Here is a 26,943-nt window from a genome sequence, read left to right as displayed (position 1 = left end):
AGAGAGCAGCTCGCTGCTGCCCGGCAGCTCGGCAACACGCTGCTACCCACGCGGGGCCGGGGATGTGGGGCCATCCTTCTGCACCGCACAGCCCCAGTGCCGCCTCCACCCCCTTTCCCTTCTTTCTTTTCCTTCCTTAATTCAAGATTTAATGCCTCCTTAGGAGAGATAAGTTCATTTTTGCACACCTTGGGAGGGGGGTGTTCGTTTTCTGCCCAAGAAATGGATCTTCTTTAGGGTTTTGTACATCTTGATTTATTCCTGGCTTCGAGTTTGAAGTGGGTGCTCTTCTAAAAGGATTTATGCATAGGTTCACTATTTTTGTAGTTATGGTTTATATGATAAGCTTTTTATATTTAAAATCAATATGTAATCCTGTGGAGGAGCTTATCCTCTAAAACCCCATTTGTAAATCTATTTTAGCTTTGTTACACCGCACAGCCCGGTATCCCATAGATTGATTAGGCGCAGCACAGAATCCTATCAAACGGGCTGCTCTGATGATGATGCAAACTCTTTCAGGATTGCTAGTTGACTGGAACCGCAGATAAGGGCTGCCTGCCATCCCCCAACGCGCTCCTTACAAAACTCCCGTTAATTTCCATCAAAGTGCCCAGCTTCGTTATTGCGGCGCCAGGGCTGCGGGTTTTCCCGCAAGAACTTTTGCCCGCTTCCATTAAAGCATTTCTATGGGAACCGGCCGCCCGTTTGCCCCAAGTAATTATATCACTGTGAGCAGCGGAGGGAAAAAAGGCAACGCGAAGTCAGCGAAGAACTGAAAGCGTTTCTCCTCCAACGCGAGTTTCACAAACTCCGTCATTGCAGCCCGCGCGGTGTCCACAGCTCTCAGCACTGAGCATGGAGCTGGCCCCGGGGCTTCGTCCCATGGCTGCGTGGGGCTCGGCCTTTCCAGCGCCGAGGGCCCCCAGGCACAGCAGGTGGGGGCCTGCCTGGCACCCCGACACTGCAGGGAGGGATCCCAAGGGGCTGCTGGTGGGACGCTGTTGGGCAAAGCCAGCTTGCAGAGAGCTCCAATAGGGGATGTGATCCTACAGCTCCGCGCCGGCCCCTCTTTGCCACTCGCTACCCGAGAGGGGGACAAATGGGTCTCCTTTTGCGGGCAAGGAAGTAAAAGCGGCAGACCGCACGTCTTATCCGCCGGGGATGGGCGGGCGCAGAGAGCACGGGACAGATCGTTGCGTTCCGTTGACGCGGTGTCGCTGAGCCCACGGGGCAACGAGAAGGGCAGCTCGTAGAGGGGACCGAGCAGGAAAAAAGAGTAGGGCCGAGCGAGGCCGACGCTGAAATGTTCGCCCGATGTTTGCCGTTTGCGAAGCCGTAACTGCGGCTTAAAATGGAGAGCTGAGGGGGAACGAAAAACAAAAAACAAAAAGGAAAGGAAAAAAGAGAATACGTTGCGAACAGCTCAGGCGGAGCCGCGCCGGTACCACGCGGGGTGCGCTGCCCCCGGGGGTCGCTCCGTGCTGCGCCCCATTTTCAGCGCTCTCCGCGCCCGTCCCGAGGCGGCACCGAGTCCCGTGCAGGGAAAAGCGGGGAGCGTCCGTGCGGCTTTTTCCCTTTTTTTCCCTTGTTTTCACCCCCCTTTTTTTTTTCGGAACGGTGTCCCCCACCCTCTCCCCCGCTCCCCGCCGCCTCCCTCCCCATTGTTTACCTTCCTAATGAGGGAGGCGGGGATGGCCGCGCGGTGAGTGACAGCGGCAGCCCCGGGGCACGGCCGGGACGGGAACGGCGAACGGCTGCGGAGCCCCTTCGGGGGGAACGCTCCGGGTGCGGAGTCCCGCGGGGAACAGAAATGACGGGGCTAATCGCTAAAAGTCGTTACAAGAATGAAAAGGCGAGGCGGGCGGCGGCGGGCTGTGCCGGGCGGGGTGGCGGAGGGGCTGCGGGCTGTGCCCAGTAGGGCAGAGCCGGGCCGGGCTGTGCCGCATCGGGTCGGGCTGCGCCCCGCCGGGCCGTGCCGTGCCGTGACCGTGTCCGTCCCGCCCCGCAGACTGGCAGAAGACGGAGGCGCAGAAGCGGAGGGAGCAGCTGCTGCTGGACGAGCTGGTGCTGCTGGTGAACAAGCGGGACGCGCTGGTGCGGGACCTGGACGCGCAGGAGAAGCAGTGAGTGAGAGGCGGGGGGGGCCGGGCTCTATGCCCCCGCTCACCCCCGGGTGTCCCCGCAGGGCCGAGGAGGAGGACGAGCACCTGGAGCGGACCCTGGAGCAAAACAAAGGCAAGATGGCCAAGCGGGAGGAGAAGTGCGTCCTGCAGTGAGCGGCGGCCCCGTCCTGCGCTGCCGAAACGCCGACGAGAGGCTACAAAGAAAGAAAAAGAGAGAGGAAAAAAAAAAAAAAAAAGAAAAAAAATGTTTTGCAAAAAAATCAAATCAAACCCCCCAACACACACACACACTCCCCCAACCCCCCCATTCCCTCGGGCCGGAGCCGGCGGGTCCCGTCCGGAGCTCCGCGCAACCCCGGATTCGCGTGCTGGGGGGTTAAAGGGGCCCGAGGATACAACACCGACCCCACGGAGAAGGCCCTCCCGGCCCCGGCCCGCACCCCCCGCTGTCCCCGGGCCGTATTTATTGCGCCGGGCCCCGCGGAGCCCCCGTTTATTTATTACAGTGCCGAGAGACGGAGAGAGCGTTTTCAATAAAAGCCGAATCTTTCTTACCGGACCGAGCGCCTCCTGTGTGCTGCCGGGGAGGGAGAGGGACAGCCCGGAGGGGGGGAAGGAAAGTTTGGTCGGTCGGGTCCGACCCGACCGCGGGGCGGGGAAACTTCGGCGGGGCCCGAAGCGGCGGGGGGGACCGGGGATAGCCGGGCAGGGAGCGCCGAGCGGCCTTCCTCTTCCTCGTCGTCGTTGCCGTCGGGCTTCGGGTGTTCCCTCCGAGGAGCCGGGGAAGAAGGGGGAAAAGTGAGAAATAAAGAAAAATTAAAAAAAAAAAGAAGGGGGGGAGGGGGGGGAGGGGAAGGCAGGGGGAAAGCCCCGCGGTGCGGTGCGCTGCGCTGCGCGGTGCGCTCGCGTTCAGCTGTAGCGCGGACGGGCGGCGCGTTGGGGCGCGCACACCGCCGCTCAGCGCTCCCGGCCCCGCGCCGCGCCTGTCCCCTTAGGTTTCTCTTCTTTTTCTTAAGAAATCCACAAAGTTTGGGGCCCTCCGGGGCTGCAACTCCCCCCCCGCCCCCCCGCCCCCCCGCCCCGCTTCCTCTCCAAGGGAACCGCCGCGTCCCGTCGCCCGCGGGGCAGCGCGGTGCGGGAGCGGCGCGGGGCAGGGGAAAAGGAGAGGGGAAGGGGCCGGGAGCGGTGCGCGGGGCAGCGCGGAGCGGTGCGGAGCGGCGCGGGGAGGGCGGGGGGGGCCCGGGTCTGCTCTGCCATTGCCCGGGCGGCTGTCAGTCAGGCGGGGAGCGGCCGCGGATTGGCGCCGGGCTGGTTACGCACGGGCTTTGCGCGCACATACAAGGGTAGGGCGGCGCGGAGGCGATCAAACCTCATCAGGGCCGCGGCTCCATCGCCCCGACAGCGCGGGCCGGCGGCAAGGTAACGCGGGGCGCCCGGCCGGGCTGCGCGCCCCCACCGCCCCCTCCCGGGGGGGCCCCGCTCCGCTCCGCCCCGCGCTCCGCGGCCGCGCAGGGGGGGCCCGGCCCGACCCGGCCGGGGGGGTCCCGGCCACGCCGCCCCCCGTCCCTCCCATCCCCCCCCCGCGGCCCGGAACCCCGCGCCCGGTGCCGGTGCCGCTCCGCGCTCCCCTTCTTCCCTCCTTCTTTGCAACTCTCGTCCATTTCTAATTAAAACGTCCCCGTCCGCTCGCTTTTAAATTAATTAGACTTCCCTCCTCCGGTCCCTCCTTTTGATTCCTAATCCAATTATCTTTTTAAATAATTGCTTTATCTCTCCCCATCGCCGGGCGACGGTGCCTGTCGGCGCTCGCCCGCAACTCGCCTTCGTTTCGAAAAAGAATAATTATTTAAAAAAGAAAGAAAAAAGAAAGAAAGAAAGAAAGAAAAGCTCCCAAACCGCGAAGTTGCGGCGCGCTGACCCCGCTCTCTCCCCGCAGGACCGGGCCGACCCCCGCTCCGCTCCGCCACCGCCGCCCGAGGACCGCGCGTCGGCGCCGCGGGACGGACCGAACACTGCGCGGCGGCGGCGCGGCTCTGCCCCTCGTCCGGGGAGCTCTTTTTGTTGCGTTCGTTTTTTGGAGCTATTTTTTTTTTTTCCCCTCTTTTTCCTCTTTTTTTTTTTTTTTTTTTTTTTAATTATTTCTATTTGCGACTATTTTTATTTTTATTATTTTTTTTTATTTTTAATTTTTTTTTACTTTCCTGCGGGACATCGGAGGAAACCCGCCCGGCTGTTAGCATGATGTCTTACCTCAAGCAGCCCCCGTACGGCATGAACGGGCTGGGGCTGCCGGGCCCGGCCATGGACCTGCTGCACCCCTCCGTCGGGTACCCGGGTGAGTCCCAAACGCGACCCCCCCCCTCCCCAAACCCGGATTTCGTTCGCTCCCGCGGGGAATTTTAAGGAGAATTTTAAAAGGAAAAAAAAAAAAAAAGAAAGAAAGAAAGAAAAGAAAAAGAAGGGGGAGGAGGAGGGGAGGTGGAAAAGTCGTTTATTTCCCGACAACGAAATCTCCACCGATCTCCAATCGCGGCCGGGCCTGATCCTTCCCAAGTGCTTCTCTGCTCACCCCGTCTGCAGCGGGATGGGGATGGGGTCCGGCCCCGCACGGCAGTGCCGTGGGACCAAGGGGTTCCATAATGTGGGGTCCACAGAGCGGAGGGGGGGATGCTCCGAGGACATCCCACCGCGGGGTGCCGGGGCCGCGCGGTGCCACAGTGACGGTGCCTGCCCGCAGCCACCCCGAGGAAGCAGCGCCGGGAGCGCACCACCTTCACCCGCTCGCAGCTGGACGTGCTGGAGGCCCTGTTTGCCAAGACTCGCTACCCCGACATCTTCATGCGGGAGGAGGTGGCCCTGAAGATCAATCTGCCCGAGTCCCGAGTGCAGGTACTGCCGGGACAGGGGCACTCGGCGTGGTCAGCCACGCTCAGCCGGTCTCCCTGGGGCGTGTGTGAGCCGTGCTGCTCAGGGGAAGGGGCTTTTGTTTATATTCTGTTCATTTGTAATTTTTTTCGATCTTATTTAACTTGTATTCCCCCCTCCACCTGTGAGGTTAACAGCCCCTGTGCTGCCTTGCTGTGCACCAGCGGCCCCGGAGTGCTGCCTGTGGGGTGGGTGTGCGGGTGCTGGCCCCTTCCCCGCGGTCACTTGTCGAGGGGTCCTGAGCTCGGTGGGCTCCCTTGGCCTCAAGCCCCAGTGACCCCAGTGCAGCAGGACGGGACGCCCCACTCCTCGCTGAGGGCATTTGGGGTGAGGCCGTCGGGGCGCGGGCAGGGCTCCGTGGGTGTAATGGCGGGGTGTGGGTGCGGGTGAGGCCGCCCGGCTGCAGGAGGGCACGCAGGGCCCCCGGCTCCTCTCCCCACCACTCATAGCCCCATTTCCCCCAGGTCTGGTTCAAGAACCGCCGCGCCAAGTGCCGGCAGCAGCAGCAGAGTGGCGGCGGAGCCAAGAGCCGCCCGGCGAAGAAGAAGTCGTCGCCGGCCCGTGAGAGCTCAGGCTCGGAGAGCAGCGGGCAGTTCACGCCGCCGGCGGCCGCCTCCAGCTCCTCTGCCTCCTCCTCCTCCTCCAGCTCGGCCTCCTCGGGGGCGGCAGCGGCAGCCGGGGCTGCCCCAGCCTCCTTGGGCACGACGGCCTCATCCATCTGGAGCCCGGCCTCCATCTCTCCTGGTGCGGCCCCGGCGGGGGTGACGGTGCCCGAGCCCCTGCCGCCCGCCGGCGCGTCCTGCATGCAGCGCGCGGGGCCCGCAGCCTCCGCCAGCTACCCCGTGTCCTACGGCCAGGGCGGCGGGTACGGCCAGGGCTACCCCGCACCGCCCTCCTCGTCCTACTTCGGGGGAGTGGATTGCAGCTCCTACCTGGCCCCCATGCACTCCCACCACCATCCCCACCAGCTCAGCCCCATGGGGCCCTCCTCGGTGCCGGGCCACCACCACCACCACCCTCTGAGCCAGAGCTCGGGCCACCACCACCACCACCACCACCACCACCACCAGGGCTACGGCGGCACCGCGCTGCCCTTCAACTCCTCCGACTGCCTGGACTACAAGGAGCCGGCCGCCGCCGCCTCCTGGAAGCTCAACTTCAACTCCCCCGACTGCCTCGACTACAAGGACCAGGCCTCCTGGCGCTTCCAGGTCTTGTGAGGGCCCAGCCCCACACCGACCCCCACCCCAGGCCTCCTCCCCGCTTCGGCAGCGGCCCCGTCTCTTGACTGATATTTATTTGCGTCCCGCGCCCCTCCGGCCGGGTTATTATAATTATTATTTTTTTAAACGGAACGGAAGAGGACTTGGAACACAAAAACCCAAAGGCTCCCTGCTCCTGGTTGGCCACGCTCCAGGGATGGATGAGCACCGGCTCCAGCCCAGCGCTGCAGCCGTTCCCTTCAGCTGATGCTCCTGGGCCGCCGTCGATGGCGATGAGACCAACGCGAAAATGCAACTTTAAATTTTTTCTTTTTTTTTTTTTCTAAAATTTTATTTTTATTTCTCAGTTTTTCTCCCCTACCGGGGCCACCTCTTGCCACCTCCGTCCGTCCGTCTGTCCGCGAGGGGCCGGTGGAGCCGGAGAGGAGGAGGAGGAAGAGGAGGGGAGGGAAGGGCTGCTCGGTCGACCCGCAGACCAAAAAAACAAAAAGCTTTTTGAAAAAATTAAAAAAAAAATAATAAAAAGGAAAGAAAAACAGGAAAGAAAAAGTTTTGGGTGGTTTTTGGCATTTTTTTTTGTTTTCACTTTTTTTTTTTTTTTTTTTTTTTTTGGAGGGGGGGGGCGTGGGAGGGAGCTGCGCTCCTTTGGGGTGAATGTAGGGAGGGGGAGGTGGTTTCCTGCACCCTGCCGTGGCCCCGTAGATCCCTCAGCCACGCAGTGCCCACCAGCAGACCCCAAATCGAATCCCGTGCTCACTCTCCGTGCTCTCTCTCCGGGAGCTCCCAGCAGGACAGGCTGTGCGAGGGCACCTCTCTGCGGGTGCAGGCTCCAGGCTGCTTTTAATTAACGCTGCTAATTGGTTCCCTGGCCGGGCTGCACCACGTTTCCCCGTGCGGGGTGGGCAAGCGCTTCCCAAAAGGGCTGAAACCTCACTGATGGCAGCGCTATGCGCTGGGGACCCACGGGCAGTTCTGCGCTGAGAGGGGATGCATGGCTCACCCCGGACGGACAGACAGCACGGTGGGCACACAGAGGGATGCTCGGCACCACGACCTCAGCCGCGCTGCCGGCGTTTCTCTGCACCCGCTGCCGGCTGCGAGTCGGTGGGAAAGGGAGGGGGATTATTTCTCATGGCAATTTCCACCCCCAAATCCCCATTTATTTTCCAGCCTCGGTCTTGTCTCAGCTCCCGGTGCACCGAGAGCCCGGTGTGTCCCCAGTGTGGGGGGAGCAGAGGCACTGGGGTGCTACAGGTGCTTTGGGAAGAGCTGGAGCACTGTTGGGTCGCCCACTCCAGGGCATGCAGGTGGAATTGCCACTGCCGGGCGATGCGGGCAGCGAGCATCCTGTGCCACCTGCTGTGGATAGAACAGCATTTACGGAGCGGCGCCGGGTTTCTCTGCCGGCACCGGCTGTGCTCGTCCCAGCGCCGGTGCCCCCGCAGCCCTTCTTTACGCAGGGAAAAGTTGTTCCAGCGCCCACCGGGCGCAGTGCCGTGCAGGCAGCGGTGAGCCGCTCTCGGCAGCTCCGGTCACTGTATTGCAGCGGGCAAGAGAGGAGCCCCGCCGCTGCCCTCCACCTTATCCCGTCGCCGCTAATTCGGGCACAAGAGCAGCAGTAACCGCATGTAAAATCCCACACGGGTCCGAGCCCCGGCTGGGAAGTGCCAGCGCCGCTCCTGGTGCAACGCCGTTCCCTCGGTCGGGCATCGAAAGCTTTCGGAGTGCGCAGGGCTGTGTGCTGGGGACAGCAGTCCCCGCTCCTCCAGGATGGGACTTTTGCAAGAAAACCATCAGAGGATTTTACGGGGGAGGGGTTGGGGGGGAAAGTGAGATTTTAGGAAACGGCGCTTTGCATCTTATGTACATTTCTAGTATCACTTCCTGTATATTTTTAAGCCGAAATCCTCTTAGCATGCAAAGTAAATAGATTATGATATAGCGAAGGATTAGGAATCCCTGTCTGGTGTCGGATTAATCCCTCACACAGACCATCACTCGCGCTGACAGAATCGTGGCTGCCGTTCAGCACACAGCTCTGCGTTCCACGCTGTCCCCGCCGTCCCTGCGCGCCGCCCCACAGCCGGGCTTGGGGCTCTGGGGGAGAACTGCTGGCCGACAGCAAGCACGCGTCTTTTATTGTGGTCCATACAGGTAATTTGCTCACAAATCGCTCCAGATTAAAAAAAAAAAAAAAAAAAAAAAAAATGTTTACAGCTCACCTTCCTTTTCAGGACAGAAAAAACAGTTTTAAGACGATGGTGATGGGGGATGGAGAGAGGAGGGAGCCTGGAACCCGCCCTTACGGCCCTAAACCCGGCGATGCCGCAGGGCTCGCTGCCTCGGCGCGGTGCGAGGGAACTGATTGGGATCGGGGCTCCGATGGAACGGTGCTTAAGAGGCTCCGCGTCTTATTTTAAAGGCAAAATAATGGTTATTCAGCTGAGATGATATAGCGAGATATGAAAATGGAGAGCATTCTTAGCAAAACACCGCCGACTGCGAAAGGCACAGAGGTATCCTGAGTGGAGATGTTATCTGCCCCTATCTCAGTGGAACGGTTCTCAGAGCCTGAAGTGGAAATTCAAATCTGCTTCCGAGCACAGATTGCTAAAATATATAATATAGGAGTGCTTGTCCAGAGAAGTTTATGGCTGCGCCCGGTGCAACCAGCCCACGCAGTCAGCAGGGAGCTGCAATTACTCCATTTGTTAATGTCAGTGAGTGGCACGGGGACAATGTCACCAAGATGTACTCTGTAGGCACATGTGGGGCACAGGCATGCTTGCCATCATGGGTCGTCTTCTCCGCCTGGAGCTGTGCCTGGTGAGCTTTCCATGGAGAGGGTCACACCAGCCCCAGGTGCACGACTTGGAGAGAGCCTCTGCTCCTCAGCCCCTGCAGGGAGAAAATCACAACAGCGTGGATGGGGACCTCGCCCTGGTGCTCCCACTGCCACCCAGTCAGGGACAGGGAACAGCCCTGACCTGACAGCATGGTGCAGGACATTGCTCCCCACCTTCTCCCCACTCCCACCCCTCCAGTCCTGGCTGGAGGGTGGAACTTTATATTTTTGTTAACATTTTCATTAAAACATACCGCCAGCACCTCATGGCTGGGCTAACGTCAGCGGGGAGCCAGGTTGTCAGAGTGGTGCGGGGATGGCATTTTGCATTCCTAATACGATGCAAATAGCGATGGAGGCAGAACTGTGTGCACGTTACCTCCTCTCTCTGCGCTGTGCCGGTGCACAATGGAAAACTGAGCCCTCTGTTTTCGTACAGGACATGACAATGCGCACCACAAAGAGGGGGCATTTCATAACACGGGCTAGCGTGCCTGCGAAATGCATGAAATACTTGGAAAGAGCTGCAGCCCAATGAGTCATTGCTTTCTTTTGAGTTACACAGAGCTGCTGGCTCCCCATGATGCAAGCAGAACCAGGTGTGGAGCTGAACACCCAGGGAAACGTCTGCCTGCCCCGTCCCAAAGCAGTTGGCTCTGCCCACAGGGTGGAAGCAGCCTCTCAGTGCGGAGCAAAGCCACGCTTGTTTGGGATCCGAGGCTGATGGGTAGGTCCTCACTTCTCCAGGCACAGGGGCCTGCATGGCCCAGGTTTTGTGACTTGTGCTCTGTCTGGAGAGAAGTGTTCGACTCCCACCAGCTGAGTGCTGCAGACCTACCCGCTTGTGTGTCTTTTGCATACGCTCTTTTAAAAAACTTATTTGCAAACCTATCTGGCCTCAGCAAGGCAGAGCCGGTGGTGTTGTGTGGGAAGGCTGTGATGTGGCCTTGAGCCCAAAGGGGTGTTTGATGCAAACCAAAGGATGAGGAGTGCTCACGGCTGGAGCTCCCTCCTGACATGCGCACCTTTCCCAGAGCAGCACCCAGCAATAAAAGGAGCCATCATCATCTGATGAGAGCGGGGTTTTGCAGCAAGGGAAGAGGGCTGCCCAGGCAGTGGTGCAGCTGATGCCCCTGGAGGTGTTCAAGGAACGTGGAGATGCAGTGCTAAGGCACATGGCCAGCAGGCATGGGTTGGGGTTGGACTTGCTGATCTTAGAAGTCTTTTCCAACCTTAGTGATTCTATGAACTGCTGATAGTTCAGCAGTCACCATGAGCAGCTCCTCACCAGGGAAGAGAAGCATGAATAGAAGGGCATGCCCCTGTGCCCTAGAGAGCTCAGCCCATGGGGCTTTGTGTGTCAATGGGATGGTCCCAATGCTCAGCCTCCTCAGGCCCATTCCCTTTATTCTCCTGGAGCAGAAAACAGGAGAAACCTCACCTGGAAGTTGGCAGCCTGCTCCCCAGGGCCTCCACTTGTTCTGTCAGGAGTATCCTGACGGTCAATGGAGGTAGGGAAGGAGGAGAGTTGGAGGGGATACTACCACAGACCCAGGGTCTCCTGATTTTAAGCACCTGGCTTTGCAGGCTGAGACTGCCTGTCCCCAGACCACAGACATGGTTCCCATTTGACTCCGTAGGCAGTGCTCCTTTTGACTGGAAATGCCTCCCAGTCTCCCTTGGATAGCATTGTGCAAAACCTTTCCAGCTGACAGGAATTCAGCTGAGTGATGGTATATTACAATCGTTACTTTGCAGTCAGCAGGCACGTTGCCTTCAGCACCTCAAGTTCCTGTAAATAAGCAAGATTCACCTCCAACACAGAAGCAACGAAGCAGTTGAGATCCATGTTTTCCAGAGATACTGAGCCTGGTAAGCAGGGTGCTGGGTGGCTTGGCCTGACTCCTCTGAGGCTGGGTGCTGCTCCACAGAAGCTCTGACCTAAATAGCTTGCTCAAGATGCTCAGCATGTGGAGTAACACATGCAGGGAGGAACCTCTGGGATCACCCGGCCCATCTCTGTGCCCAGAGCAAGGAGATGTGGCCAAACACAAACTGCAAACTGGGACCACCCTCACCCATCACCTCACATGTGCCCCTGCCGCACCATCATCACGCCTCTGAGCTGTGTGCTGGAGGGCCATGGCTTTCCTCAAGGAAATCAATCTCATCTGACTGCTCGAGCAGCGGGCAGCTTGGCAGTCTTGGAGACAGGAAGCTTTCTCACAGCTGAAAGCATGGCAGGCGAGGAGGATTGGGCCCACATCAGGTGCATTTCCCACTGGAGACTCCAGGCTTTTTGCGCTGGGTCACTTCAGCATTTCACCAATGCAGAGGGGCACACAACAATCCTCCCCTTCAGTCACAGAGTTCGTCCTGCAGTGCTGACTGTGCAAGGGCTGGGCCTTGGGCGTGCTCCCCTCTGTGGCACTGAGCCCAGCACGGTGAGGGCTCCCTCTGAGGCAATGCATAGGCCGTGCTGGTGAAGGGATGGGGAGCAGGTGGGTGCAGGCTTTGGGACCTTGGGGACATGGAGACTTGGGGATGGATGCTCTGGTACTGCTCCATGAGGGGCAACACAAAATGGCAGCACAGGTCCGACCCTGGAATGCTAAGTCCAGCCAGGAACCAGAGCTACTGCTGAGTGAATGTTGGATGGGCAGAATGAACGGCAGCGCTCAGGGTGGGTAACCAGACAGGATGGTACAGGGGGCCAGTGTCTGCATCAGGCTCCAGAACACAGGTTTCCGAGCACCCTCACAGGTCAGGACAACCTAGCAGCACTGAGTTAACATCATGTGGATGGCTCTTCTGCCCCAGACCAGAGCACACAAAGGGCTCCTTCATCCTCAGCACATCTCACCTACCCACAGCCCCACACTGCTCACAGCTGCTGTCTTTGAGCTCATTTACACAATGCAAGGTCTTTTTCTTGCTGTTCCCCCCTCAACACAACCTGTTCATCTACACAGCCATGGTGACAATCCAACTAACTTTTGGGTTGATTGATTGTTCACATGGAGTGAGGAGCATCCTCTGCCCAGCTCAGAAAGAACACAGGTCCAACTAACATCCCCAGCCCATTCCTACAACCCCACCTCACTCCATATTGCATCCTCAGGCCACCACGGGGGACAGCCCACCACCTTGGTCCCAACACAGTGAACCCAGTCACCCACTGCCAGCCACCCCCATCCTCCACCCAGCCTGAACGCTGCAGAGGTGGGGCAGGCATGTGCTCTCCAGCACTTCGGGACTGGTAGAACAGCTCTTAGAGCACAATTTCACTTGGCACAGCTTTGCAGTGAAAGAAAGAAAGAAGTGCCATCCTGCTTCGCTGGAAGCTTGAAGCATTCCTTTTCTTTTCCTTTTTTTTTTGTTTTTTAAAATGATCTGTTTGTACCGTGGCCAAACACTGAGTACTCTGGCCTCAAAAATAAGAGTTTCAACAAGAACTGTAATCGGGAGGAGGCTAAAATAGAGAAAGCCTTCTGCCTCAACCCATGCTGCTGCCACGCAGATTGTATTTTATGTATTTTTTTTCCTTGTAAACTAAAACTGGAGGAGCACTTTAGTGCAGCACGCTGCTGACTCATCAGCCGATGTATGTGCTCTACTGGCACCAACACCGAGCCGCCCAAGCTGGCAACAGCCCAGGCCAGGTCCTTACACACAATGGGTGGCTGCTATGCTTGGGGATGAGGCACAGTCCTGTCTCCCCCCCCAACTTGTGTAGCTCCTGGTCATGGAACAAGCACCCACTGCCACAGGAGTGAAGGACTGAGGCTGGTTGGAGGGGAAGGGCTAGGCCACCCTTTTTTTTTTGGTAGCACCTTGCAGTCGAATCAGCTTCAAGTGATCATGAAAACCCAGGATAGGATTTCACTCCTCTCTACAGCGGTCTTGCTGCTTGAAAGCACCAATGCAAGTGCCAGTTAACTCACTCAGATGAACGTGGGTTGAGGACAGTAAAGTCCTTCTTGTGTTCTATTCAGCAGCCAGCAGATGATGACCATTTCTGACTGCCACACGCTCAATCTGCCACAGCCCTGTCCTGAGCATGCAGTACGCAGAGCCCTCCTACCAGTCCCAGCGAGAGCCTGCAGGCAGGCAGCTTGCAGGAGCAGGCTTGGGGAGTTTCAGGAAGTTGCAAAAATAAGAGTAAATAACAACAAGCAGAAATTAAAACAATAAATAAATAAAATCAAATGTGCATTACCTGTTCTGTAGGAACTGCTCTCAAATTTCCTTTAAAAAAGAAAACAAACCAACAACACAGAAGATCACCATGTTATTTACATTCCATTGAACTCGTTGAAAAACCCAAATAAACAAGGGCACGGCATTAGGTAACTCTTTCGCTTTTTTGATAGGGCACAGCTATTTTATATCCTGTTATTCAATGGCTCAATTAAAATATTTAATACATTGCTCCTGCAGGTTCATACACGTAGGACACATATATTCCTTCAAACTCTACGCCAGGTTAAAGCAACAGTGATTTGCGCACATAGGGCAGCTTGGAGACATGGGGCAGCGACGGGACTGGGTTCTCACACTGTCCCCGCTCCATGGGTGCTGCTGGCAGTAGGATGCTCACAGTACATAGCTTAGGCTGCAGGCAACCTGGGGAGCTGTGGGGTGCCTTGTGAGGGCTGTGCTGTTGGAGGTGCTGGGGGTGAGGCTTCGTGTTACGGCTTGAGCAGAATTACCAGCCACACACGTCAGAGAGAAGTCCCGCTGCAGGCAATAAGTGCCTCGCTTGGTGCCAGCTGGGGTGGCCTCTGGTCTCTCCAGGCAGGGCAGTCTGGCTGAGGGGAGGGAGTCTAGAGGAAGGTAGGGGACTGGCTCCCTTCTTACAGCCCCATTGTACAGGCAATGGGCACCCGGCAAGACAGAGGGCAAAAAAACCCTTCTCCCTGCCCAGCTGACACTGCAGGATGACTCTCGCTGTAGTGTTCTGCTGGAGCACTACTCCATTACACTGCTGGGCTACTTTGGATCTGGCCTTGGAGAAATGGGACAGCTATATGCATTTGCTGCAGAACTGTTGCAGAAGCAGTGTGAACTGCTGCCTTGCTAACTTAAAGCTGCTGGGGGACCTGGCCATTGCATACCCAGAGCAATACTAGAACTAACAGACACTTTGCTTGTCTTCTGACTGTGTCAAATCAGGAACAGCACTGCAGGATCAGGAGCTTCATAAAATCAGGAAACTGACTTTATGACCTGAGAGCTGGCACCTGCTGCAGAAGCCCCTGTCCCTCTTCCTGATGTGCAAAACAAGCTCAAGGCTTATTTAATTCCTAAGCCTAAACTCTTCATCCAGATACCAGTCACTGTTACTTTTCCATCTCCATACAGCTGTGTACTTTCAGAAGCAACCTGACTGCTTACCTTCCTGGTGCCCAGAAGAGGGTTTCTCCATCAGGGAGGTGACACCTGCTCCAGGCTCCCCGTCACTGTCCTCCACCAGTCCACAGCAAGTGGGTCTTAAAGAGAAAGCGGATGTGATAGGAGGGGAGGGAACAAAGGAGGTACTGCAGAGCAGGTCTTATCAAAACATATAAATATCTAATGGGCAGATGGGGCCAGGCTCTTTTCAGCAGCAACCAGAGACAGGACAAGGGACAACGGGCATAAACTGGAAAAGTTTGGCTTCCCTAATGCCTTTTTTCCCCTCTGTACAATCAACAAATACACAGTTGCTAGAGTGGTGTGGTTAGGATGGTATTTTACAGGTTTTATTGTTAGAAAGACTATTGTGGTGGAAAGAAATAATCAAAATAAATGAAATGCTCACCTGTGTCCTAGACACAGTTAAAAAAAAAAAACTCCAAAAGAGGAGAGGTGTAGCCAGGCTCCACCCCTTCAGGTCACACAGCTGAATTGCCTTCACCTATGCTCCCACAGCTGACTCAATGCTTGTCTCAGGTGGTCAATCAGTGCTTCAGGCCGTGATTCAACAGTTCCCATACACCCTCCTACTAGTGGAGAGATGGCTATACAAGCAGCTGAGCATCTGCCATGCAACTAAAAGCAATGCTCCTCATCTGCTTTTCCAAGCCACGCTTAAGCTGCTGTAATGCAACTTCAAGTCGTACTAAGCTTTATGGGTTCAGCAAAAGAAACTAAGAAACTTCATTGGAGACCAGATTATGCCGGTTGCAGAAATGAAGAGATTCTTCTGCTCTTTGACTCCATTATCTGCTCTGTAGTACCTTGATCAGCTTTCTTACATACAGCCTTGGATTCTGCCGAGACCCGTAAATTGCTTTTTTGGCTGCCAAATTGCCATAACCCTTCTATTTTTATGTTTTAAAAGGGCTTAAAACCGTCCATCCTCTTTGGACATGTCTTTAAAATTGACCAATACTGGGAGGATTTCATGTATATCCGAAGGCTTAGAAGAAGATGTTACTTTTACTCGGTTTCCAGTTTTACTGTCAACAGACATGAAAAGCCCAGCGGGGATAAAAGGAACTTAACCAGTTCTGTCTAATGCATATAAATCTACCTAAGAGCTCAAGGCACTGCAAGTACTCAATGCGCTGCATTTATCTGAGCCTAAGATAGTGAAGTGGGTCTTCAGCCCATGTGCCACATGTCCCATCCAGATGCCAAGTTAATAAGAATTAGGAGACCGAGATGAATAAACAAGGTCAGCCCAGGCTGGGCCAAATTGAATCAATGCAAAATAATTGTCAGTATTTTCTGTCAGCGATGGTGGTTTATCTTGGCTCGGGATTCTCGGCGCTGTAGGTTATAGAATGTTTTCAGTGGAAGAGTTGGCAGACATTGTATTGATTTTTCTTTGTTTTGTGAATGCTGGAAAAATTTCCATTAAGTCTACGTGGTGCTCATGTGACAAAGCCAAATTTCTTTTTCAAAACTTTTCGTGCTTCAAGTGAGCTAATGTGGCCATATAGCACTCTAATTTAATCAAGAGGACCTTTGTCTGGAATCAAGAGGCTGTGCAGTGCACCTCAATGCATCTTGAGCACATATTGGCTAATAAGAGTTAATTTTGTATTGTCAAGGTGCTGTGCACGTGCTAACTAATTAATCTGCCTGACATACTGTGTCTGTTTGCTGCTGCCACCTTCCAGATGCACATGAAGCTCCCGTTGCCTTCACTGGGGCTGAGCAGGGTTGAAGGATGAGTTCTTCGGTTCTTTCTCTTTATGCTGATTTCATTGCCAATGTATATAGATAAGAAAAACTGTCAGGTGGTCTGATCTTAATGCTTCAAGAGGTGTGACTGGTTTACAGTTCAAAATATACAAGCATGCCTCTGAACTTTGCTTAGCAACTTTGTACAGGAGTAGAAATATGTCTGTTTTTCAGTTCGTGAAAAGAGACAGGAAAGTTTTATGATAAAAAATACTGAGATCTTGTAAAAATATCGGATCTTATAAAAACACTGCCCTCATTTACAGGCAGGGAAAGAGTTATGCTGGTCAGAACATTTCCACAAATAGAAAAACAAATTAAAAAAAAAAAAGAATAATGAGAGAGAACAAGAATTGCTGGACTGTAACATACCTGCCGTTTGGAAGGGCAGAATGACAATGGTCAACACCTAAGTCAGAGATGAGACTTGTAAAACGTCCTCTATTCTGTGGTACAGTGGGAGAAACCACACAGCAAATAAATTCCCCTACCTGGAGCACTGTCCAGCACTTTTCACAGCCCACAGCTCTGTGTGCACTGTTTGGAAGGTTGATTACATGTCAGCACTGACATCAAGTGCTACTTCCGTAAAGCACTGCAGAGTTACTCCAGTTTTCTCTGCCATCTGTAAAACTCATTTTAGCCCCAAATGAAATTTTCTGCTTTTTGGCTGTTAGGGCAAAACAAGCACCTAGAGTTTGCCCACAGTAGGTTCTCAGGGAAATATATCTTCAACACTATTTTATGATCTATCATTTTGGTCCTAGTCATAGGCTCTACCCTTCCTTGTTAGGCAGAGCCAGAAGGGAGATGGTGATGTTAAGAGTTAATTGATTTGTTAATTATGCAGCCTGAAAACTGCACTTCTGTTACACGTATGCTCCCTGAGGGACATCAGTAACAGGTTCATTAAGCTAAGCTCTGTCTTTAGAGCTTGCCTGGGGCCTTTGCCTAGGTGTAATTCACGAGATACATCTCAGCTGTTCCAAAACAGAAGGATGGTCTGTGTTTAAATACAGGAGGAGAAGAGGTTGAGGTATGTGCTGAATATGATCTTTCAGAACCTTGGGTGAGATAGAAATTTGGGACCATATCTGGGTCTGATGGGGTGGTGATGTTTGGCAGTGACACAAGCCAATGATTTTGGGATGCAACTAGCTGGTACAAAGACATAGAGTCAAAGCAGATGAATAAAAGACTCTGGAAAAAACAATGAGCAGCCATTGAGTGCTGTTCTTGCTGAAGACTGAAAAAGTCCCACTGTGGTGTCCTGCAGAGGTAGGGGTAGGGGGCTCTGCTAGCCAAAGGCAGCACAGCCTGGTAACTTTGCTGTGTGCATCCGAATTTATGCATGCCAGGTGTATGTGAGCACGTAGTGTGTACGTGAGCATGTACTGATTTTGTGAAACTTCTGATTTTCTCGCACAGATAAGGCTGTGGGGTTTTAATGACGCCAAATATTGATGCTCAACTTGCAAAGAACATTAGGAAGTTGGATGCTAGGTTGGAAAGGGCCTCTGAAGGCCATCTGGTCCCCCCCATTCGCTTCTCACAGCAGGTTCAGCCGTTCAGTCAGATCCAGCTTCAAGGCTGTGGTGCGTGACCCGGTGGGGACCTGTGGCACTGGTAAACACTGGGCAGCTCACAATGAGAGCAGCAATACCTTCCCCTGTGCTAAGCTTGGGGCAACCTTCCTGAGCACAGAGCTGAGCTCATCATGCAGCCACGAGCGACATTTGCTGTATGATGTCGTGGTATGCCAACGTGCAGGGGAACGAAGCAAACAAAAGCTATAGGCTAATGTTGCTCCTCAGACTGCAAATCAAGACCTTTGTGACAATGTCTCATGGATTTCAGTGATGCTGAGGAGGTAAACCTACAAGGTGCCTGCAATAGTACACACAAAGCAGGGCTTGGCCAGGACAGGAGGCTGTATGATGCCTGGGGTAGGGAACGGAAAGGAATTGTAGTAAATCTATTACTAAAATGGAATCTTCTTCTCTTCTTTTTGTCTTGAAAGTCTTCAGAAGCAAATAGGAAATGATTCAGGCTGTACATTTATCTCACTGGTGAGCAGAATACATAAACACTGAAAACTAGCATTAAACAGCGTGAGGAATTGTGTAAGTCAATAACAAAACAAAAAAATGGCCAAGCTAATGAACAACGGAGGGCCTTTGGAGGGGGGAGGATGTGTCCTGGTTATTGATTTTGAAACTGCAGGTAGTGGTTGGAGGCTGTGGAGAAGTGGACAGTGAAAATGTCAGATATGCATTTATGATGTGGGAAACTGGTTAGAATAACAATGTTGCTGTGCACTTCCTAAGATGCTCAGCTGCAAGGCACTCTGCAGCTGCCATTCAGTGCACTTTGCAGTATTTTAAGGTGTTACTGTTGCCATGTTTCGGGTGAATTCCCAGAGGCAACAGAAAGCACGTAAGTTTTAATTTTGGGTTCCTATGTTGAACCAATTTAAAGACATTTCCTAAAATGCTGCTTAACCATCTACCCATCACAGAGCATGATGTTTCCTAATGCCTCAGATTAGGCAGCAAAGTCTCCAGTAATGCTGGAATATCCTGGCCAGAGAGATGAGCCATAAGTGTGACTCTGGCCCACACAGAGTGTGCTCAGCACGACTGTATACAAACAGGATGACTCACCAATGTGGAAGTTCAATGCTGTACTCACGCTAAATTTACTGACAGTGTTTTTACATACAGTAGGGACAGAAAATATACTCACTGTAAATAAATAACTATTTCTTTCCTATCAGGGAAAACAGGGGAAACAAACTATTTTTTGATCTCTAGGAAGAACTGTTTCATTCTCATTTCCAATAGGTTGCACAGGTAGGCATCCAGATGGGTCCTGAATATCTCCATAGAAGGAGACTTCACAACCTCTCTGGGCAGCCTGTCCCAATGCTCAGTTACCCTTACTGTAAAGAAGTTCTTCCACATGTTAGTATGGAACTTCCTATGTTCAAGTTTTAGACCATTACTCCTTGTCCTATCACCACACACTACCAAGAAGAGCCTGTCCTCATCCATTTGCCCCCCACCCCCTTTGTATATGTTAGTTAACAACAAAACCATAGCCGTATTTCCCAAATAAGCAGGGGCCAGCCCCTCTGTTTATCTCACAGCGAGAGAACACAAGTTCCAGGTTTTATTCAACTTCGGCAGAAGTGTGCTCTCATAACATCATCCTGGGGATTTTGATCCCAGAGCTGGTGATGAGCTTATAGGCTCCAGAAAGGATCACACTGGATGTTTAGAAGAGCTGCTTACATCCACACCTACCAAGCACAGCATTTCCATTGCTGCATTTCACTCTTCTGCACATTTGTTGAAGCAGGCCTGCATCTACCCAAGTGTTTTAATTCAAAAGTGGTTGTGATGGTGCAAGGCAGCTGGAGCCATCAGGAACAAGCACAGCAGCTCAGCTCACCTGTGGGAAGAGGCCAGCACGGCCGGGCTGGCTGTGGGCACGTCGTGCTCAGTTTGGTGCTCTGGGATCTGACCACCAAAGGCCTCATGTGATGTGTCCTCTTCATCTGCACGCCCCAGGAGCTCTGCAACCAAGCAAGTTATGGGATTAGGCTGGCTCAATGGAAAAGCACCAAGCAAGCTGCCAGCTGTTTGCCTGAGGTGTCACAGAAACCATATGCTTATGTACCTTTCACTCTTGACTTCTTTCCCTGAAAAAGAGACCAAGTAGCTGACCACCAGCAGCATCTGCCATATGGATCCAAGTACAACGGGATGGGACCCCCATGCTCGTGTAACTTGGGATCATTGGATCATTAAGGTTGGAAAGACCTCTAAGATCATCCAGTCCAACTGTCAGCTCACCCCCACCGTGCCCACTAACCATGTCCACATCATCACATTTCCTGAATTATTCTTATCTTTGTTCCAAAAATATTTTAGTCAATGATCAAGTCCCAAAGCCTTCAGACATGTGAAGGATGGGCCTTCTATTCCCAAATTCCAGATTGACCCCTCTGAGGAGGGGAATTGCTTCAAAATACCCAAAGAACTTGGAAATACAGAGGAGGAACTGTATATTCAAGGTGTGACACTTAAAATAAATAAATAGGGTAATCAAGCCGCAGGCTGGCAGAATTTGGATTAAGGAAAAATGCTGCTACAGATACAGACTTTAAAAGATTTTTTTCTCGAAATCATAAGACCCTTTTGCATTTATTTATTTTTTTCTTTTTTTAATCCTGTTTTTCTGCCCTTGTTCTCTGCCTTCCTGGATCCTGTCTAAGCTAATCTGTGTGATACCCATGGCAACACCATGGGCAGTGCAGAGAACATAATGCTCCTGTGAGCATTGCTATACTGCTACTTTACATTTTGACCAGGGACTCAGGATGCTCACCAGATTAGGAGGGCAAAGCTACTTGTAAGTGTTTCTGCATCTCTCAGTCCTAAAAAACGAATGCTGTCAGATTGCTGCAGACTATTCCTACGCTCCATGCTACCCAGATACTATTAACGTCTGCGATGTGCAGGAGGGTGATGTGTAGCAGCTTACTAGGCTTCCTAAAGTACCCCATCTTTTTGGAGCTGCCCTTTCCCAAAGAGGGAATAATGTAGAGAATCGCTGCCAGCAGCCAACTCAGTCAGGGGCCACACCTCCTAGCATGCACACAACACTGCAATAAATAAATAATAAACCTTGAATAATAAACCAGCTTTGGTGCATTTTTTCCTCTATCTTGAATAAAAAATACAGATAGAAAAAAAAAAAAGAAGAAAAAAAAAAAAGAGGGAAGAAACACGAGCAATGCTCTATGTCTAGGAAGCTCTAGGGCAAGTGAAGCGGGTTCCTCTGAAGGTCTCTTGTTGAGGCCTGTGCAGTGAGCAGCCATGAGAAGAAGGGAAACAATGACAGCAACCTAAAAGGCACAGGAAAAGCTGCTTTTGGTGTGTGTGAAGAGCTCTGGGAAGTGGTTTACACAGCGTTCCTGCTGCTGTACGCTCAGGCAAAATCCAGCAGTGCTCTCGCAGGATGGGTGTTGACACCCTTTGCTTGGGAATATGGTTCTCACTGCCACATTCTGCCTGTTCAGTAAGTGCTCGGAAGCGTCAAACCCTCTAGCTTTCTAAATGTTAAGGCTAAACCATGCAGGCTGAGTCAAACTGGTGTCACTCATCTATTTTTTCATTTCTTTTCACCAATGTCTGATTTCCACAGCTTCCCATTACTCCAAGGAGCAATGGCATTTTGGAACATAAAAGCCTGAGAAATCCCAGGGGAGGAGAGTGTACTGAGAACTAAAATAAGATTTGGTCAGCTTTGACCTCTTCCCATCGTCGTGTTGCCTCACATGTTCTCTTCCTTGCTCAGAACCCTGAGTGGGGATGAGAGCAGTTCTCACCTATGGGGAATACAAATGGATTTCTTTGCTTTTTCATATCTCAGTTCAATAACTGAGACTGAAGTCAGGCAGCTAACACTGAGCCTGTCCTGTCTGCGTGTACAGCTGTGGTGTTGCAGTGCAACATTAGATACAATCAGATGCCACATGTGGTTCAGAGCCACAAAACCTGAAGTGAGTGCCCGACAGTAAAGACACACATGTTTTTGCTGTGTGACACTGGGCCATTTTCCCCAGGAGAAGGGGATTTGAATCCAAATTTGAATTTTGAAATCTTGAGAGTTGGTATCTCAGCTAGCACGTTTCATCCATAAAGTCATTTATCAGATGCAATAATATGAATTAAATCATGCTAGAAATATTTATCTACTAAATCACAGTGTTAGGATAATGTTGTACCCGCACAACGCACATCCTATATTTCCTCAATTTGCTGATGGCTGCTCTTAATCCACCTATAGCACCGAGCAGAAAGAGCCCAGGATATTTCTTCAGAAGACCCCTGAAAGTTCTTCTATGGAGCAGGACGCACTCTGAACACAACACACAGGTTCTGAGACCTCAGCCTTCCCTGCATCGCTATTTAACTGTGTCTGTCCTCCACTGGATCAGTGTCTGCAAATCAGAAGCTGTTTCCATTCTCCAGCCTCCTCCACTGGGATAAAAAAAAAAACATTTGAAAGCATGCAATCACACAGCAAAATGAAAACCTTCTTTGAATATTGTTTGCAAACCCAACAGCTCTACTTAACGGAAGCCATTACATTATTTACAAAGTAGCAGCTGCTCTTGTAAAAATCCAGCCTTTTTGGCATGAGAAATAAACTAGTTGATAAGTGAATGATAAGCCATTTGACTTCTCCGTTGTGTGCTCGGCATGGTATGCAGAGCCAATTCTGTACAATCTGATGTTTACAGAGCAATCCTAATGCACGACCTCCTTAGGCAACGGGGACACAAGGAGCCTTTAAAACGCTGAAGCAAGCATTTAATCCGAACTCTTCATGCTGATCTTTGAAAAATTCAATAAGTTCAAAAAATGTAACTCCTGCTAAAGATAAAATATCAGGTTTTTGCTTCAGGAGTTGCAAATATATCCCAATGAACTCCCAGTGAACCACGCAGACTTCAGGCACGCCGCTCCTCTGGGTGAAGAATTGAGTATATCGTAGCCTTGTTTTGGAATGAAACAAATCAAAGGTCCAAAGGAATACAGATGGTTAGGTAGAGGGAGTGCTGTAAACACCACAGAAACAACCTCAACAATCGCACCTTTTTATTGAGGCAGTTCAACAAAATTTCCCTTTTTACTTGAGCAGCTACTTCCATGTCAATAAATACCCATCTCCAGGTGAGCCACTCTCTGTTTTGTTATTAGAATTTTGACATGCTGAAATTGGTCTCTCAGCTGAGTTAGACATTCTAAGGGAACTAAGTGCAGCAAGAGGTGTCACCCAACCTACATGGAAGCGCTTCTACAGCCACTGGGTTACCTCTCCACACACCAAATCAGAGGGAACATCACTACCGACAGGAACACGGGCAGCTCTCTCCCTTCTGGGAACAACTGTTTTCCCAACACTGTCTTTCTAAATTAAACAGAGTCCTTTAAAATCATTTCGTTTCCTGCAGGGAAACCACTTTGGAGCAGCCAGCTTTGTTGAGGGGTGTTGGGAATATAAACTCTGCTTCTTCTGCTCTGGTTTTCTGTGGCTTCTTATTTCAGAATACATTATTTTGTTAATTCCCAGAGCTGCCATGCCTTCGTTTGACAAATATTACTTGTTGAAATACTGTTTTTACAGTACTTTCAGAACCTATTGAGAACAGCTGTTGCTGCCGAGAGCTGGAAAAGGCACATTCAATCGGAATATCTCCCATTTGTGCTGTAATTTAACAATTTGATACTTGAGAAGATAAGGCACTTCAATCACTACTAAGTAGCAGCAACTCTTAGCATGAGCACAACATGTCATTATTTCACTGATTGGATATTAGGCATATTAGCAGCAGCAAAATGGCTTCAGCGGGCGTGCCAGGAAGAGGAATAATTGAAATAAAAGTGATGTGATACTAGTAAAGAAACAGTTAACATTCACAAACAACTCTTTTTGAGTAGGGCAGACAGACTACGGCACTTAGCAGCCTTCTGTAGCTTGCAGTGAAACCTGGCTTTAAGTTTTCTTTGCATGGAAATGCCAAGTCCTCGCTAGCTCCGGCAGAGATTTCAATCTTGACTACTCATTTCCTCTGCTAGAATTATACACAAGATTAAGCTAACCACTATATAGGCTGAACAGATCGTTTTATATCTCCCTGGAGCCTAGGTAATCAGGTTCCTTAGAAATTATGCTAGTAGTGCCAATAGTACTTAATTTAAAGAAAAAGGTGTGTCTTACAGGAACAATCCAGATGTGGTAGCACCAAGCTGTGATGGGTCGCCAGCAGAAAACCTGAACAGCCAAGGATTTGCTTTGTCTCCAGGCCCTCTTCACCCAAAGGCTTGACTGGTGTCCCAGCAATGGAGAGCTCGTGTCTCCAGATGTTATCAGGCTGCTCAAACTCTGTGAAGTTTGCCTATAATCTTGGCAGCAGGGAGCAGCTCTCCTCTCGTCTACCAGCGTATGAGAAGGAGTCACAGTGCCGAGAAGGAACTGGAGTGCCAAGGCTCAGCCTGGCCGCCCAGGGCTGCTTGTGTTGAGCAATTAGAGCAGGCGCAGGAGGGAGGATGCTCCAGGTGACTAGGCATTTCCTTTGTTTGGTAAGTGGCACTTCAAATCTTTTTTTATCCTATTTTACATGACTATCTAGTTCCAGAGTAAGACTCTGAGCTAGTGAACACAGACATTCCCACTGTCTGGGTGCATGCTCTGGAGCATCTCAGCAAAAGCACTCTGGGAAGACTTCATCTTTCTTCTATGGTGCTCCAGAGATGCCACAGAGACCCAAGGGCCTCCAGCACTGCAGGGTCCAGCCCAGAGCATGCTGAGCAAGTGCTGCTGAGCAGCGTGTTCCTCTCCTTCTCGCCCTGACACTGCATGCTGGGCACACCCTCTGCCTGCCTGGCACCTCCAGACCAGGGACCCAGCTGCTCAGTGCCAGCTCCTGCCCTGCAGGCAGAGAGCAGAGAGGGGATACACCAGCCAGGGGAGAGGAAAACCATTTGGGGGAGTTAATTGAGACAGAGAGACATCTGCAAGCACAAGACATGGAATAGAAACCTGCAAACAAACACTGCCAGCTGGAAGTTGGCCAAACTGATAAAGGGGAAAAGAAATTGAGGGTTAAATGTTTTGAATGCTGAAGGCTTGGAATTCAAAGTAGAGCTCTAGGAACCTCCAAGCCACCATGTCCATACAAAGAGGCTCCAGGCAGACACAAGCCTTCTGCAGGACAGCTTTATCATCCCAGACAGAGCTCCCAAAATGGCTTGGATGAATGGTTGAGGGATATCTCATAGTAGCTGGGAGTGCTTGTGCAAAGGAAGACAATGCCCAAGGGTGAGCTGCTGTGGAGGGCAGGAGCTGCTTTCTAAGGAGAATGGGAAGGGAACTGCATCTACCCACATGAGGCTGGAAGTACGACGTAGCTGTGGATGTCTTCCCTTTGCTCTGCAGAAAAAAAACTGTTCCCCTAGACACGAGGGAAGGGAAGCTGAAGCATCAGCTTCCATATCTGATGATAATCCTGTTTTCCAGAGGTCTATACAGCCTGAGGGATCGCAACCAGTACCATCCCCTAGGTGATATTCAACAAGATCACCTGGGTCTTCATACAGGCTTTTTTCAGTCAGTTGAGGTCAGATCCCTTTACAGCAGAGGCTGTACCATCAGCTCACCCTACAACAGGTACAAGGACAGCAAGGCACGACCATGGCACACTATGGCTCCTGGTGCAGGAATGTATTTGCAGGTGGAAATGTCTTAGTTGTAGTTAGTTGTATTATCAAAACTTTTGGAGCAGGTGCATGACTTTGCCATAGTGCTGGAGCAAGGCTAGAGTTCAAGAGTTAGCTAATTGTATCTCTCTCAAAAAGGAATTGCCTCAGACCAGTTAATTTGTCAAGATAACGAATTGCAGCAATTCTCCTCTTTTGGAGCTGGGCCACTAACACTGATCTGAACTGTATTTAAACTCTTGATGACAGAGACTGAAAGAGATATTGCAATACTGGAGGTACAGGTTCCTAAAACAAAACTGCATGTACAGCTGGTGCTGAGAGGCAGCGAGGGCATGCGAGTACACATCCTGCATATCCCTGAGATATGAAGAAATTCCTCGGGGCACTGACTCTGGTGCCTGGGCAGGCAGAGTTCATCTTGAATCTTTGGGAGTGATTGAGGTCCAAAGAGGATAACATAGTACCCATGGAGTCATTTTTGCTATAGGAGATAACTCGAGCAGAATTTTTAACTTCCCAAAAAAAGAAACAAACCCCAGAGTTCTGATTTGAAGTTATTGCCACAGCTTTCTGGTAGCTGCAGTAAGACCCTCGTGGGCCTGATGCTATTATTCCCATGGGACTGTATTCTGGCAAGATCCAGGTTGCTCCTTCATTTTCTTCTTCTTTTTGTTTTTCTCTTTTCCCTTCCCTTCCCTTCCCTTCCCTTCCCTTCCCTTCCCTTCCCTTCCCTTCCCTTCCCTTCCCTTCCCTTCCCTTCCCTTCCCTTCCATAAAGACAAACATGTTGGGATCAGAGGAAAAGAAGAAAACCTACAAGGACCGTCACTAAAAACACAGTCTCAGCCCAATTACCATCCTCTCCTGCTTGAAGTGAAGCAGATGGTGTCAGGCCAAATGAAATGATGTGTGCTCTTATGCCATAAGAGAAACATGGGAGCAGAATGAATCCCGTAAATTGATTTATAGGAACTGAAAGGATTTGGGGGTAAGCAACACTGTCCCTGGGAGGATGCTCTAGGAATGATTAAGCTTTTCTCTTGCCATCACTGGGGTGCTCCTCCAATGACACCAGGACAAAGCCTCTCAACTACTGGCATCTCCTATGAGTGGAGTGGGACACATCAAAGCCTCTCCCACTTGAATTTTCTGCTGTTAGAAACAAGCAAGGATAATTTCAGGAATGATTTCATGCTGTTAGGTAAAACCAGAAATAACACCAAGTGAGGACAGAGAGCTGTGCGAGACCTTGGACAAGGGCACTGTGCCTCTTGCCTGGCATTGGCACACCCCCTTTGAGAAAAGGTTGTGCTGACAACAAACTTGGTTGTTGATGAATATGCGACTGTGTCTCTG

General features: G+C 51.8%; 3 protein-coding genes across 21 annotated transcripts in view; 2 read left to right on the top strand and 1 right to left on the bottom strand.

Moving 5' to 3' along the window:
- The window catches only part of EHBP1 (EH domain binding protein 1), a 196,877-nt gene extending 194,192 nt beyond the window's left edge, over positions 1-2,685 (top strand). For all 11 annotated transcript variants that reach the window (XM_031599124.2, XM_031599181.2, XM_031599150.2 and 8 more), the window contains 2 exons: positions 2,012-2,126; positions 2,189-2,685. In XM_031599124.2, the coding sequence (XP_031454984.2) occupies positions 2,012-2,126; positions 2,189-2,279 (206 nt within the window). In that variant the 3' untranslated portion in view covers positions 2,280-2,685. The remainder of the gene's footprint in view (positions 1-2,011; positions 2,127-2,188) is intronic.
- A 1,652-nt stretch (positions 2,686-4,337) lies between these two features.
- OTX1 (orthodenticle homeobox 1) lies at positions 4,338-6,810 on the top strand. The gene is made up of 3 exons (XM_090136678.1): positions 4,338-4,461; positions 4,864-5,015; positions 5,516-6,810. Exons 1-3 carry the CDS (start codon positions 4,365-4,367, stop codon positions 6,269-6,271), a joined length of 1,005 nt encoding a protein of 334 aa, XP_089992804.1. The 5' UTR covers positions 4,338-4,364; the 3' UTR covers positions 6,272-6,810.
- Positions 6,811-8,485: 1,675 nt separating this feature from the next.
- The window catches only part of WDPCP (WD repeat containing planar cell polarity effector), a 141,834-nt gene continuing 123,376 nt past the window's right edge, over positions 8,486-26,943 (bottom strand). For 8 of the 9 annotated variants that reach the window (XM_031599223.2, XM_031599210.2, XM_090134672.1 and 5 more), the window contains 4 exons: positions 19,746-19,869; positions 14,517-14,611; positions 13,339-13,367; positions 8,488-9,172 (listed from right to left, as the gene is read on the bottom strand). In XM_031599223.2, the coding sequence (XP_031455083.2) occupies positions 9,122-9,172; positions 13,339-13,367; positions 14,517-14,611; positions 19,746-19,869 (299 nt within the window). In that variant the 3' untranslated portion in view covers positions 8,488-9,121. Of the gene's footprint in view, positions 9,173-13,338; positions 13,368-14,516; positions 14,612-19,745; positions 19,870-26,943 lie in introns of all 9 variants that reach the window. The other variant, XM_031599224.2, reaches the window with a different exon arrangement.

Source organism: Phasianus colchicus, chromosome 2 (genome assembly GCF_987193195.1).
Source record: "Phasianus colchicus chromosome 2, bPhaCol1.hap1.1, whole genome shotgun sequence".
NCBI lineage: Eukaryota > Metazoa > Chordata > Aves > Galliformes > Phasianidae > Phasianus > Phasianus colchicus.
This window is presented reverse-complemented; position numbering and strand designations above follow the sequence as displayed.

Excerpts from the sequence above, each read along its gene's own strand:
- OTX1 (XM_090136678.1), top strand. The coding sequence starts at position 4,365 with ATGATGTCTTACCTCAAGCAGCCCCCGTACGGCATGAACGGGCTGGGG. Across the intron at positions 4,462-4,863 it reads CCCCTCCGTCGGGTACCCGG|CCACCCCGAGGAAGCAGCGC; the intron begins GTGAGTCCCAAA and ends GCCTGCCCGCAG. Across the intron at positions 5,016-5,515 it reads TGCCCGAGTCCCGAGTGCAG|GTCTGGTTCAAGAACCGCCG; the intron begins GTACTGCCGGGA and ends CATTTCCCCCAG.